The following is a 14,115-nucleotide window of genomic DNA, read 5'->3' as shown; positions in this document are numbered from 1 at the left end:
ATATACGAAAATCTGATAAAAAGTATCAAGTTAATAAACAGATGTTGGTGAAACGTGCTCAATAAAAGCCACACGCTGAATAAATCATTTAAATGCTGATTGGAACATTGTATTCCATATAAATAAAGCAAGTCTTAATACTTTCATTTTATTTATATTTTTAATTATTTACATATTTAAAAAATTATAATATCGGCGGAAAAATATCGACTGTTACAAAAGCTGTGCTTAAACAGAAGTAAATATATAAATTAGATGGATCTGATTATGGCATATACAATATATAAAGCATGTGATTTGATTTTACATGAATACAAATAGTCTATGAACATTCTGCTGGTCTTGTAATCTTAAGATTGTGTTCATTGTAAAACAGAATAATAGTATTTCATTTAATTTTATTTTTGTAGTTCAATAGACAATTCAAAAATGAAAATAATAAATAAAAATATAACAATAGAAAGCACGGAAACACAAATTGTTAATAAATTTTTTAATGCATTTTTAATGCATGATACAACATGAAAAAGTATTATTATTACTTATTACAACATTAAATATCTCCGAGATTAGCAATTTAGAATGTTTTCAATTTCCCTGAAAAGTATGATATTAACATGCACTGTGCTACAATTAAAATATTAGTATGATTAACATGATTAGCTGCTGGTTCGATCACTGTTTTGAATTCAAAATGTCAGCTTATTAAATGCATTTTAATTTCGGGAAAGAACTTCAAGAGATTGACAATTTCACTTGCATAATTTATGTCAATATATTCGGACCAATTTTCTTGGAATCGCCATTTCTATCTTGCAACGCGATTCCTTCTTCGGAAGCATCCTCATCATTTGTTGATTGAATGCCACGACACCTAATTACAAAAATATTTAGTATTTAATTTATACAAATTAAACATTTTAAAATATTTACCGATTCCAGATAAGATTCAACACACTGCGCTTGAGGACAAAGAGAATAAAGATTATGATTCCCTGGGCGCAATTAACGTAGTCAAAGAGCGAGAAGAATGCATTCGATGGATGATCCGTCGATAAATATGAGAAGATTTCAAAGAACCACACAATTCCCATGAGGACGAACAGACGTGCGAACATGCCAAACCTGTAGTTTGAAAATAATAATACAAATTATCCATCTTTAATCGCCTCAAGTGTGTAGAAAATCTTACGTTTGTTTATTTAAATAGACGTGTTTAACGCGATCCTCGGGTAACGTTTGGCATCTCAATTCCTTCTTCAATTGCACAAGACGAATGGCCTGAAAATAATGTATCGAAATGAGAGACAAATTTATCGATAGTATCGATTGTACCATATCGAAATAATAGTCTAGTTTATCGATGTTATTAACAACAAAGAATAATCGAAAAAAAGAGCTGAATATATCGATTGAATCGATTTGAATATCAACAAAGAATTATCGAAATAATAGTATAATTTATCGATGTTATCGATTTTATTAACATCAAAGAAGTAAGAGTTTAATTTATCGATTGAATCGATTTAAATATCAAAAAATAATTATCGAAATGATAGTATAATTTATCGATGTTATCGATTTTATTAACAACAAAGAATAATCGAAATAAGAGTTTAATATATCGCTTGAATCGATTTAAATATCAACAAAGAATTATTGAAATAATAGTATAATTTATCGATGTTATCGATTTTACTATCAACAAAGAATTTAATTTCTTCTTTATATAAAACACGCAAAGCAAAAATAAACTTCCCAAATTTTCTAGTATTTAGTATAGTTTATAACGAATTTAAAAAAAAAAAATGCAGATGTTCAGCCTTGAGCTAAGATGCCGTAAGCAGAGGACACTTTAGTGGACAAAGTCACAAGATTTCGTGACCTGACAGTACACTAGCCTCGGTCATGTCAAGACTCCACATACTTTTGATCCCATAATTATTATCTACTGAAATGTCGACAGGTGTAATTAATGCATAATATCAACAAAATAATTAAATTAATCTATCTGCACGCTTCGCTTTTGTTTTAAGAACTTCAAGACTTACCGTCAGTGTAAACATGATTAGGTTAAAAATGAGCTGAATGGTAATTATTCCAAAATAGTATATCATCGCAGACCAGTCATCAACTGCAATATTAAATTTTTATAGATTTGCGTAAGAAACGTTTTCGTCCAGTTGATTAACTTACCCTTAACCCAACAATTGTAGAATGCAACTCCTGGTAGAACAGCCAAATATTCTGTACTTAAAACGCCATCCAGTATCATTATGATTACGGTTAGAAGCAATGCAACTCCCCAGGCATACTTATTGTATTTGCAAAACTTCAACCTCAAATCGTTGCGTTGAACATTGTAATTGTTGACCTTGGAGCTGGCCCATAAATCATAGCTGATGATTGTTAACCAGTTGAATCCCGCCATAACAGCGAAGTATCCCAAATAGCCTAGACAAGAATGCAATTTAAATTTAATGTAATTTTTAACAGATAATATGAATTCAACATACCATTCAACTGACAGATTATTAATGAAAGTGACGAGACATGCTTATCGAGCAGCAACCCAGCGAATGCAACACTGATGCAAATCATATAATTTACGAAACACAATCCCTGCAGATTTCGAAGTTTATCAAAGTAAAGATAAACGATAATAGTTAGTACCAAAAAGATGATCGAAAGAAAACGAACTGAAAGTAGAGATACAAATTATTCATATATTCTAGAACAATATTTTCTTTCTTCGCTTACGTAGATTATAAATCAGTTGACTTGGCTGCTTGTCGTAGCAATTGTGCGGGACCAGGCTTAAAATCGTTTCATTTGTGAGAGGATTCCAAATTGGATGAGGTTGCAGACAATAATCCTGTTTGCTCAGATTAACCAAACCATAGTGTCTCAATAGAGTTCCATTCTATGAACAATATTTAAATCTTGTATTTGTATTAAAATATATATTCACAGATTACCTCAAACAATGTCCAACCTTCGTTGGCTTCATTCAAAGCATCCAGATGAAAGTGAGCACTGCAGGGGACTGGCAAATCATGCTGAACTATGAACTCATTAAGTACATGTCTTCTGACCCCTCTGCCATTGTTTAGCGTTATGTTCACCATGGGATCGAATTGCAACTCTTCTGTAATATCTTCGCTGCACTTACGTTCATCTTCCACGAGCAGAGCATTCTTCTGGCAACAGAATCTTATGCAGGTGCCCAAGTGACAGGCACATCCACGCAGATGTTTTTCTACTTCCTCTCTGTCTCCCTCCTGAAGAATCTCGTAATCATATTCCCCAGTTTGTTCTGGGGGAATAATGATGTTCTCATATTGATACGATCCATTAGCCAGCTTTTGGGTTGGCAACAATTTTACTGTATCAAAATAATCGCATCCTGGAATGTCAGCCTTAATACTGCTGATAAGGAGCACTAGCAACACAAGTTTTGTATATTGTTGCATGTTTGTTGCATGAGGAGTACCTGAATACATATATATGAAAATTGTTTTAGTAATTCAGTTTAGTATCGGTTCTTGTTACATACTATGTAGCATAAATATATAAGATAAGGGAAGATCAGGGAAGTGATGCAGGTTAGTCTTCCCTTTAGTAGTGTACCTTCATTATGTTCTTTCGCATCACGATCTTATCTCCTTTCTACTCAATCCCAAATATCGTACACACTCAACCGGTGCACCGGGTATTCATGTCCCTTTTTGACACATTTCTACTCATGAGTACGGGGATTAAGAACTACATACATACATATGTATTTACTTCTATACAATTTAAATTATACAACTATTGCTTGGCATTTGCATGATGACTTATGGAATCGCCTATTTGAATAATTAATAAAATTACATTTTAAAGTACTTTACATATGTTACCTAATTAATAACATAATTCTAGAAGAAAATCCCAATTTTTAAAGAACTTACAAATATGTCTATTGTGCTACCGCTACCCATAGGGAAGAAGGGTATTATAACTTTGTGCCGGCAGGAAATGTATGTAACAGGTAGAACGAGGCATCTCCGACCCTATAAAGTATATATATTCTTGATCAGCATCAACAGCCGAGCTGTAGCTTGAAAATTACGCTTGTTATTCGATTTTTTTTATTTTTTTTGCGGGGGCGGAAGAGGGCGTGGCAAAATTTGAAACAAACTTGATCTGCGTGCAAACATAAAAAATGCTGTCGAAAAATTATAGCTCTATCTCTTATAGTCTCTGAGATCCAGTGTTTCATACGGACAGACGGACAGACATTATTATTTATTTATCCACAGAGTATGAACTCGCCAAAATCATTCATAGTCATAAAATCATCAAGAGAGGAGGTGGGGGAAAAACACTCGATTGTCTGTGAAAATCCTCAGGTGTCTGGTCAAACACCAGGGTGTCTGAGTACAACACAAGATACAAGCCACTTCGTCATGAGTGCTGTACGAAGCACAACGACCCGAAAAGCACGAGTGTCTAAAATAATCCGGTGCCGGAAAGACAAACCCCTAATAGAGATAAACACAAGCCACTAACATGGTACATATGTATGTATGTATGTATGTACTTGTATATCCCCTCTAAGAATAGCTTAAAGATAATTTTAGGTCTGAATTAAACGAGACGAATCCCTGCGCTTCAGTCGGATTTAGACACCGCCTTGTGCGTTTATTCGTTGAACAGGAAAGAAAACTTACAGTGATATTCCAAGTCTGTGAATGAAAAGTAGTTTTATATTCTACTTAAAAAAGCAAAGAATTTCAATTTATGCGTTATCGACCCGAAAATTCTAGGAACGTGTGTGCGCCGAAAAAGTTTCGATAAAACTGAAATTGCAAAAGAAACAAAAAACAGAAATTCTTTTAAATTCGCAGGGCGAATATCGCACATACGCAAAGATAAACACAGTGGATCACAGATTATTTCAGCCACCACCAACCGACAACTTTGAATCAGTATACTGGCCAAACTAAAAGAGGTATTCAATTTTTATAAGCGCAGAATTTTACTTAAATGTTTTAACATAAATGATATTCATTCATTTATCCTCTAACTTTTTGTTTGCTATATAAAATGAATGAAAAATATTTATTATTATTATTTCAACCACTATTATTATTTCAATCAGCTGTGCAAAGATCAGTTTCCTAGGAAAATAACAGTTCCTTATTGATCTATTGCTTTGTGTATAGTATTTTCAATGTTTAGAAGTTCAATTTTCGACATTTCAAGCTTTAGATTTTAAGAGTCACGCGTATTTTATAAAATGTGTCAGTGAACCACAATTAAAGAGCAAAATTACGTCATAGTTCATTTGAAGAATGAATTGATGAAATGGAGCATCTGAGTGTTATGACGGTGCAAAATGAACGAATAACGCTTATGTTAACATTAACTTAAAATCCTGAGTTTAAATAAATTTAACACATTTTTTAGTTTGGCCAGTATACTGATTCAAAATTGTCGGTTGGTGGTGGTTGTTGAAATAAGTTGTGATGCACTGTATATAATTCTCCACATGCGTATAGATTCAAAACTATAAAACTCAATCAAAAGCCACGTTCGATATACATATATGCCCATACATATGTACATATGTTCTACATACGTCAATTAAAACATCTCGAATTCATCATCAATTTACCATAAGCATTTGGTGCTCGTAAAAAAAGTTTAAGTTTTAATTCTTTTCTAGGAATTCACAAAATATTCATGAGCAGTAAATATGTGTATGTATCTATGTTTTGGTTGTTGAGAGCTGAGAGGCAATGTCACATCGAAATTGAGAGACACATCGATCGTATAGGAACGAACGTTTGCTCACTTCATACTTGTTTCATTATTTCATACAAGCAACAGTTGTTTCATTATCTTCTCAGCAGATTGGTCAGCATTAAGTAAATTAGTTGTTAATCGGAAGTTGACCGAAACGTTCGCAATTATTTTTATTGTCCCCTCGATTAATTACTGTGACGATAACCATTCGAATTTTAGTCATCACAATCAATGGAATAAATTCGACCGATCCATTCTAATTTCAACTGTATTTGAATATGTGAAATAGTGCGATGTTTCGGCAATTCGTTAATAATCTTTAAAAGTTTACAACGCGTTAATTTATATATTTGATGGGTTGCACTAATTTTAAACAGTCACATTATTATCATTATCTCAGCTCGGAATTCACTGTAGTCTTCACTACAACAACTTTATAAATGAAGAAGAAGTAATGAAGAATGAAGTTATTTACATATGTATATTTTATAAACACACATAATCAACAAGTGTGGTGAAGCGGGTTAGCAACTGCTTATCATTTAAAGCGTGAAGAAAACATGTATATAGTATATACATAAAAGTGTTGTATTTAAACATACTAAACAACAACAAAGTGATAATTTTAATTTCCTAAAGAGAATCGGCTTGTACTCTATTTCTTCCGTTCTTCTTTGTTTATTTTGTTTCTCTGAGAGTGTTTTTCTGTCACTAGCTCAACAGGCAAATCATTACACGAAATTCACGAGAACAACCGGCATACACGATTAATGAATGTAAACTTCATTCATGAATTACAATCAGTTGTTAACACTAAATACTATTACAATATGTGTAACATATATATATATACCGTAAAACGTAAACGTAAAACTATAGATAAGCGTCTAGCATATGAGAGCAACCAATTTGAACTAAATTCGCGGTGCTACCCAAACAGGCTGACGTAAGCGAATGAACTCATTTCGTGTGTATGTATGTGTGTATATTTCGAATGTATATTCATCCGCTCTTTTGGTTTTCTCTTTATTTTTCTACCCGCTACCAATAAGGTAAAAGAGTATTCTAACCGGCAGAATATGTGTGTATATACATAGGTAACAGACAGAAGAAGGCTTCTCCAATCCTATGCTATAAAGTAAATATATTCTTGATCAGGAAAGCCTCGGTCATGCCAAAAGAACTTCTAAGAACTTCAAGACTTACCGTCAGTGTAAACATGATTACGTTAAAGATGAGCATTCTTCTCGATGTTTAATCACGTTAATAGCAGTCAGGGTATCATAATATTCATTCTTTTAAACTTTCTTTACCCAGTAGTAGTGGAATTCAATCAATAGATGATAAGGATACTTCCGAAGAAGGAATCGCGTTGCAAGATAGAAATGGCGATTCCAAGAAAATTGGTCCGAATATATTGACATAAATTATGCATGAGGAATTGTCAATCTCTTGAAGTTCTTTCCCGAAATTAAAATGCATTTAATAAGCTGACATTTTGAATTCCAAGCAGTGATCAATCCGGCAGCTAATAAATTAAGTTAATAAAACTAATATTGTAGCACAATGCATGTTAATACTTTTCAGGGAAATTAAAAACCATTCTATAAAGAATGTTTATATATTCTTCAACACCGAAAACCCCACAATTTTTTTTTTAAGTAAAATATAAAACTACTTTTCATTCACAGACTTGGAATATCATTGTAAGTTGCATTTCCTGTTCAACGAATAAACGCACATTCTGGTAAATATTTGGCGACAAACGAAAAAATGATGCGCACAAGGCGGATCAGCAGAGCAGACTGAAGCGCAGGGATTAGCGAGGATGTAGAAATACATATGTATGTAACATATGTATGTACGATGATAGCGGGTTGGGCTTATCATCTAGTGGGTACTGCGCGTATGTGTGCTTGTCATACTCAAGCCTTTCTTGCCTTTGACTTTTCGGGAGTGGAAACGCTCGCTCGATAGCCATTTGAGTTTTAGTCATCGCAATTATTGGAATAAATTCGACCGATCCATTCTAATATCAACTGCTTTTGGATATTTGAAATAGTTTGATGTATCGTCAGTTCGTTGGTGATCTTTAAAGTTTCACAACGTTTACCACAAAAGGAAAACACTTTCCATATAGAATCTATAATAGTTTTTTATTTATTAAAACCACTTTTGATAACAAAAGCACATTCTAAGCAACAACAAAGTGATAATTATAATTTCCTAAAGAGAATCGGCATGTACTCTCTTTCTTCCATTCCTCTTTGTTTATTTTGTTTCTCTGAAAGTGTTTTGCTGCCACTAACTCAACAGGTTAATCACTACACGGCATACACGACAAATGAATGTAATCTTCTTTCATAAATTACAATGAGTTGTTAACACTAAATACAATTATAATAATTCACATTATTTTTTAGAAAAGTAGGCGTAGTCACGCTGGCGGACACTGTCTGGCATAACGAGTCATCCAGCGTTCTACTGGATAAGAAACACAATTGGATGACAAATACGTATTCATCCGCTCTTTTGCCTTTCTCTTTATTTTTATACCCACTACCAATAGGGTAGAAGAGAATTCTAACTTTGTGCCGGCAGGAAATGAAAGTAACAGGCAGAAGAAGGGTTCTTATAAAGTATATATGTATATGCTTGATCAGCGTCATCAGCCGAGACGATATAGCCGTGTCCGTCTGTCCGAATCAACACCTAGATCTCAGAGACTATGTATAAGAGATAGAGATATATATAAACACATAAAGTAAATATATTCTAAATCAACATCAACAGCCGCAATCCTCTTGATTACCTAAATAGAGACACTGCACATTTTTAATTTTTTCCAAGGTATTAAACTAAATATTTGCCATGAAGTTTTAAGTTTTCCGTTGTTGTAAAAAGAGTGTAAGATTTACTTTAACTTATGTCAGGTTCGTTTATTTGAAATAGCAAGTATTAACATTTCTACTTTATTACATAAACCAAAACTATTTATATCAACTTCAAACAAAATTGATTATTTGCATTTCAAATTACATTGTATGTAAGTTAAGTTTTAGATTAATATTCACTTTTTATTTACCACATAACGTTACAGTATTTTCATATGCTTTTATTAAAAATTCAAATTGTCCATGCACTGTTCCTGAGTTAAAATATTAGTACACTTATTTTAAGCATATTAGCTGCCGGATTGATCATCGCTTTGACTTATAATGTAAGCTCTCTAAAACCTATTAAAATCCTCTTAAATTTCGGGAAACATAGAAAAGATATTGAGAAATCCAATCCATCGACTATTTCAATATGTTGGGGCCAACGTTTTTAGATGCGCCATTTCTATTTTGCAACGCAATCTCTTCTTCGGAACTATCCTCATCATTTGTTGAACGAATTCCACGACAACTGGGTAACGAAAGTTTAAATCACAAGTGCTTAATTTATGCAATATCCTTGAAATATTTACCGATTCCAGATAAGTTTCAGCACACTCCGCTTGAAGACAAAGAGAATGAATATTATGATGCCCTGACCGCAATTAACGTAATCAAAGATCGAGAAGAATGCTTCCCATGGGTGTCCTATCGACAAATAGCCGAATACTTCGAAAGTCCACATAATTCCCATGATCACAAACAGTCGTGAGAACATACCAAACCTGTATAATGGGATAACAATATCTATCTTAAAGTGTCTTAAGTTTGTCAAGAGTCTTACGATTGCTTATTTAAATGGATGTGTTTTGAACGCTCCTCGGGTAATGTCAGGTTCTTTATTTCGTTCTTAACTTGAACAATACGAATGGCCTGAAAAAGATGACAATTAATCGAAATGATTGCCTAAATCAGAGAATATCAACAGTATACAAATCCCAAAACATTATGTATTGAAATATCGACTTATGTATTAAGTGTATGTTATAAATTAACTATACATAATCTTTGCTTACCGTCAATGTAAACATTATAATGTTAAAGATGAGCTGAACTGAAATGATTCCATGAAAGTATAACATCGATGACCAGTCAAAAGCTAAAAGATACGTATATTTCAGATTTGAATGATAGAAACTTTTGTTCGATAGATAAGATGCAGTTAAATAACTCACTCTTAATCCAACAACTGTAGAATGAAACTCCTGGTATAAAATTTAAGAGACTTTCGTCATCCCAATCTAAAGTACCATCAAGTATCATTATGATAAGGGTTAGAATCGTAGCAACTCCCCATGCGTACATATTGTACTTGCAGAATAACATTTTCCAAGCTCTGCGTTCAACATTGTAATTGTTACCCTTGAAACTGATCCACAGATCATAACTGATCACAGTTAACCAGTTGAATCCGGCCATAACAGCGAAATATCCCAAGTAGCCTGAATGAATTTAAATTACATTTTTTGTTAATAAACCAATTTATACCATACCAATCAGCTGACAAGGTCTGAGAAATATCCTAACTTTGGGTTCGAGCATTAGGGCGGCAAATACCACAAAGATGCAAATCATATAATTTACGAAACACAATCCATGCAGATTTCGAAGTTTATCAAAGGAAAGATAAACGATAATAGTTAGTATCAAAAAGATCATCGAAAGAATACGAACTGAAAGTAGAGATACAATTTATTCATATATATTATTTTAAAAGAATTTATCCTTTCTTCGCTTACGTAGATTAAAAACCGTTTGACTTGGTTGCTTGTCGAAGCAATTGTGCGGGACCAGGCTGATAATCGTGCCATTTGTGAGAGGATCCCTTATTTGATGAGGTTGCAGGCAATAATCCTGTTTGCTCAGACTCTTTGAACCATAATGCCTCAATAGAGTTCCATTCTATGAATAATATTTAAATCTTGTTTTTGTATTAAAATATAAATTCACTAGATTACCTCAAACAATGTCCAACCTTCGTTGGCTTCATTCAAAGCATCCAGATGAAAGTGAGCACTGCAGGGAACTGGCAAATCATGCTGAACTATGAACTCATTAAGTACATGTCTTCTGACCACTGTGCCATTGTTTAGCGTTATGTTCACCATGGGATCGAATTGCAACTCTGCTGTAATATATCCGCTGCACTTACGTTCATCTTCCAAGAGCAGAGCATTCTTTTGGCAACAGAATCTTATGCAGGTGCCCAAGTGACAGGCACATCCACGCAGATGTTTTTCTACATCTTCTCTGTCTCCTTCCTGAAGAATCTCGTAATCATATTCCCCAGTTTGTTCTGGGGGAATAATGATGTTCTCATATTGATACGATCCATTAGCCAGCTTTTGGGTTGGCATCAATTTTACTGTATCAAAATAATCGCATCCTGGAATGTCAGCCTCAATACTGTTGATAAGGAGCACTATCAATACAAGTCCTTTATATTTGAGCATAGTTTTTGAACGAGCGTGTATAACCAATTCTTGAAACAGGAATTCCAAATTAACAAATTATACATTTTTGTTTTTGATAAAGTTTAGAAAGAAAGAAAAGAAATAATAAAAGCATACTCTCCGAAAAGTGATCCACAATCATGCAAATTTGCGATAAAATATGTTATATTTTGTATACTTATACATAGTTCAGAACACATTCCTTTGAATTTTGGCACACAGTTTCTGATCATCTTAAATAATTCGTAATATACAACATTTAAATCATCATATAGTATTCTATATCGCACATCTACCACATCGTCTGACTCAAAATGTTTCAAAATGTAACTCTCTATTTTGAAAACTGTGTTTATGAAGTGCATAATAAGTTTTCAGCGTGATCCCAAACGTTTCTATGACTTTTTTAACTCAAAAGATTAGTGTTCTTTGAAAATAAGACAGAATCTGATGATTCCATCCACTTTTGCAAGTTTGGGTTTTTTTTCATGTTTTTCAAATAAAATTTTAACTTTTGATAAGTAATGGAATCATAAAAATTTCGATACTGTTGTTATGTTACTTTGTATTGAACACAATTTAGCTATTGAAAGTGGACGAACTTAGCTCATATTGATCATCTTATGTGCCAACAATGCGATATTTCTCTAATTTCGATAAAATGAGAGAAATTTCACCAAACTTGGAACAGAACTGTTCTCCAAGTCAGAAAAAAAGACGCAAAGTGCCGACTATATAATGAACACGCCCCTATAGGAGCTATGGAGCATCTCTTGGCCAACAAGTAGAATAACATACAAGGGAGCTTCCTTCTACCGTAAACAAGCTCATAAGTAATCGTCAGCACGCAGAGATCAGAACAGAATCTGACTAACATCGTCACTTAAAAAGAAGAAGCCTGCTCTCTGAGAGAAATGTTGCAGCAGCGTCCGAAATTTTCCAAAGAGCACAAAAGTTGGATGGTAGAAGAATGGAAGAGAGTCAGACGTGACCAAATGCAAAAAAAAACAAAACATTGGTTCTTGAGATGAACATGCATTTTCGAACATGTTGCGTTAAAGATGTTCGATTGGAAATGTCAACGACTTTCATGTATAAATACGCGAATTTTTATTGCAAATTCTCACCTCGCAGTCTTGTGCTTCTCACTTCGATTTTTTTCATACAACAATTGAATCCAATCCAAGAACTACGACTGAATAATCATCATACGCCAATAAATATAAACAAACTTAGAATGTATAATTTGTAATACTCAGAATAAAAAAACCGTCTGGCATTTGGAAGAAACGAACAAGTACTAAAGTACTGAGTTGCACGATTCCATGATCGCTCCCACGTATGTACATATGCACATATGCCAATTTAAAAGCTCCTGCTATTGTTATCCAACGCTTATATACACACTACCTATAGGGTAGTATGAACACATATGTATCTCAGAGAATATATAATTTTTTATTTTTTTTTTAAATAAAAATAATAATAAAAATTGTTGAATATTTAACTACTGCAAACCTTTGTGACTTTCCTATAAATTATCAAAGATAATACATACATATATGATTATTATTGACACATATATATGGTATTTGCTACCTTAATATCATTATCTTAACTTTTTTGATGCCTCATCAACACTAAATTTTTATCAGAGCTGTTCATTTTTGTATAAACTGAAAAAATCAAGTATACTCCTATTTGTTTATACGGTCATAACAAAAAGTAAGTAATAAATGTAGCAAGCAATCCGCAATATTCTTCAGTTGCTTCACGCATTCGACAAAGGGCGACGTCTGTTTAAAGAGAATATCACAATGCAACTTGTCTGTTCGCTTGCCTGTTAAGAACGGTACAGCATATCAGATTTTAAGAGCGGAGCATTAAAGAGTGTAAGTAAAAACAAGAAATAAAAGAGCGAGATTGTTATATTCGCTCGCTCTTAGCCATCTGCCAAAAAAAGTAATTGTAGCTCATTTTCGTTGCTTCAATACGATCAGCCGCTTCAGTTTTAAAATGATTTTTTGTGTGTTCTCCGTTTAGTGTGTGTTTGAAATAACCCACTTCAGACCGAATACTCAGTATTTTTTAACGACAGCTTATATTTGCGCTCGTCCAGAGAAATATATGTGCAATTTTTTAATAACGAAATAAAAAAAAATTAAAAAGGTCTTTACTTTATTTTACGACTGAAGTCTCAATCAATCTGATAAAAAACGCGAGAAACGGCTACAGATGTATTGACTTAATGGCACTGGTTAACAATCAAGTATATTTTGTATATTTTTTACCCTATGGGTATAGGGTAGAAGGGTATTATAACTGTGTGCCGGTAGGAAATGTATGTAACAGGTAAAAGGAGGCGTCTCCGACCCTATAAAGTATATATATTCGTGATCAGCGTCAACAGCCGAGACGATCTAGCCATGTCCGTCTGCTGTCTGTCAGTCTGTCCGTCCGTCCGTTTGAAACACTGGAGCTCAGGGACTATAACAGATAGAGCTATAATTTTCGACTGCATTTGTTATGTTTGCACACAGATCAGGTTTGCTTCAAATTCTTACCCCGCCCACTTCCGCCCCCGCAAATCAACAAAAATCGAATAACAAGCGTAATTTTTAAGCTAGAGACACGAATTTTGGTACATACAATGAAAATTATAGTAATTGTGATTCCTGAAAATTTCGCTGCGATTAGATAAAAATTAAAGTTATTAAGGAAATACTTTTGTATGGGCAAAAACCCAACTTACTAGGGTTCTTAGTTACTTTGGCTGAGAATCTGGTATATTGTGGCATCTATGGTTTATTTTGAATGTGGTACTATATCGATGTACATTAATTTTGTTTTACACAATTTGTTTTTAGGTGGAACGCGTGTCTGTAGTAAGCAGCAAGTTTTTTTTTTGTAATATTGTTGAAACACAAGAGCAA

At 33.5% G+C, this 14,115-nt stretch overlaps 1 protein-coding gene across 1 annotated transcript; it reads right to left on the bottom strand.

Annotated features, from left to right (window-relative positions):
• Positions 1–554: 554 nt before the first annotated feature.
• LOC132788240 (uncharacterized) lies at positions 555–14,052 on the bottom strand. Its single transcript, XM_060795570.1, has 18 exons — positions 13,935–14,052; positions 10,688–11,211; positions 10,469–10,631; positions 10,223–10,402; positions 9,905–10,171; positions 9,746–9,828; positions 9,514–9,602; positions 9,263–9,454; positions 9,094–9,201; positions 4,911–4,987; positions 2,979–3,493; positions 2,761–2,923; positions 2,517–2,699; positions 2,197–2,454; positions 2,052–2,134; positions 1,193–1,281; positions 934–1,125; positions 555–874 (listed from the first exon to the last, which is right to left on the bottom strand). The coding sequence occupies exons 1-18, from the start codon at positions 13,978–13,980 to the stop codon at positions 766–768; spliced, it is 3,321 nt and encodes a 1,106-aa protein (XP_060651553.1). The 5' UTR covers positions 13,981–14,052; the 3' UTR covers positions 555–765.
• Between the last annotated feature and the right edge of the window lie 63 nt (positions 14,053–14,115).

This window comes from Drosophila nasuta, chromosome 3 (genome assembly GCF_023558535.2).
Source record: "Drosophila nasuta strain 15112-1781.00 chromosome 3, ASM2355853v1, whole genome shotgun sequence".
NCBI classification, from domain to species: Eukaryota; Metazoa; Arthropoda; class Insecta; order Diptera; family Drosophilidae; genus Drosophila; species Drosophila nasuta.
This window is presented reverse-complemented; position numbering and strand designations above follow the sequence as displayed.

Bases quoted from the DNA above. Each gene is read 5' to 3' on its own strand.
- LOC132788240 (XM_060795570.1), bottom strand. From the start codon at position 13,980: ATGCCACAATATACCAGATTCTCAGCCAAAGTAACTAAGAACCCTA. The intron at 2,924-2,978 runs GTAATCTGTGAA...TATTGTTCATAG, and splicing joins AAGGTTGGACATTGTTTGAG to AATGGAACTCTATTGAGACA. The intron at 1,282-2,051 runs GTAAGTCTTGAA...CATTATTTTCAG, and splicing joins TAATCATGTTTACACTGACG to GCCATTCGTCTTGTGCAATT.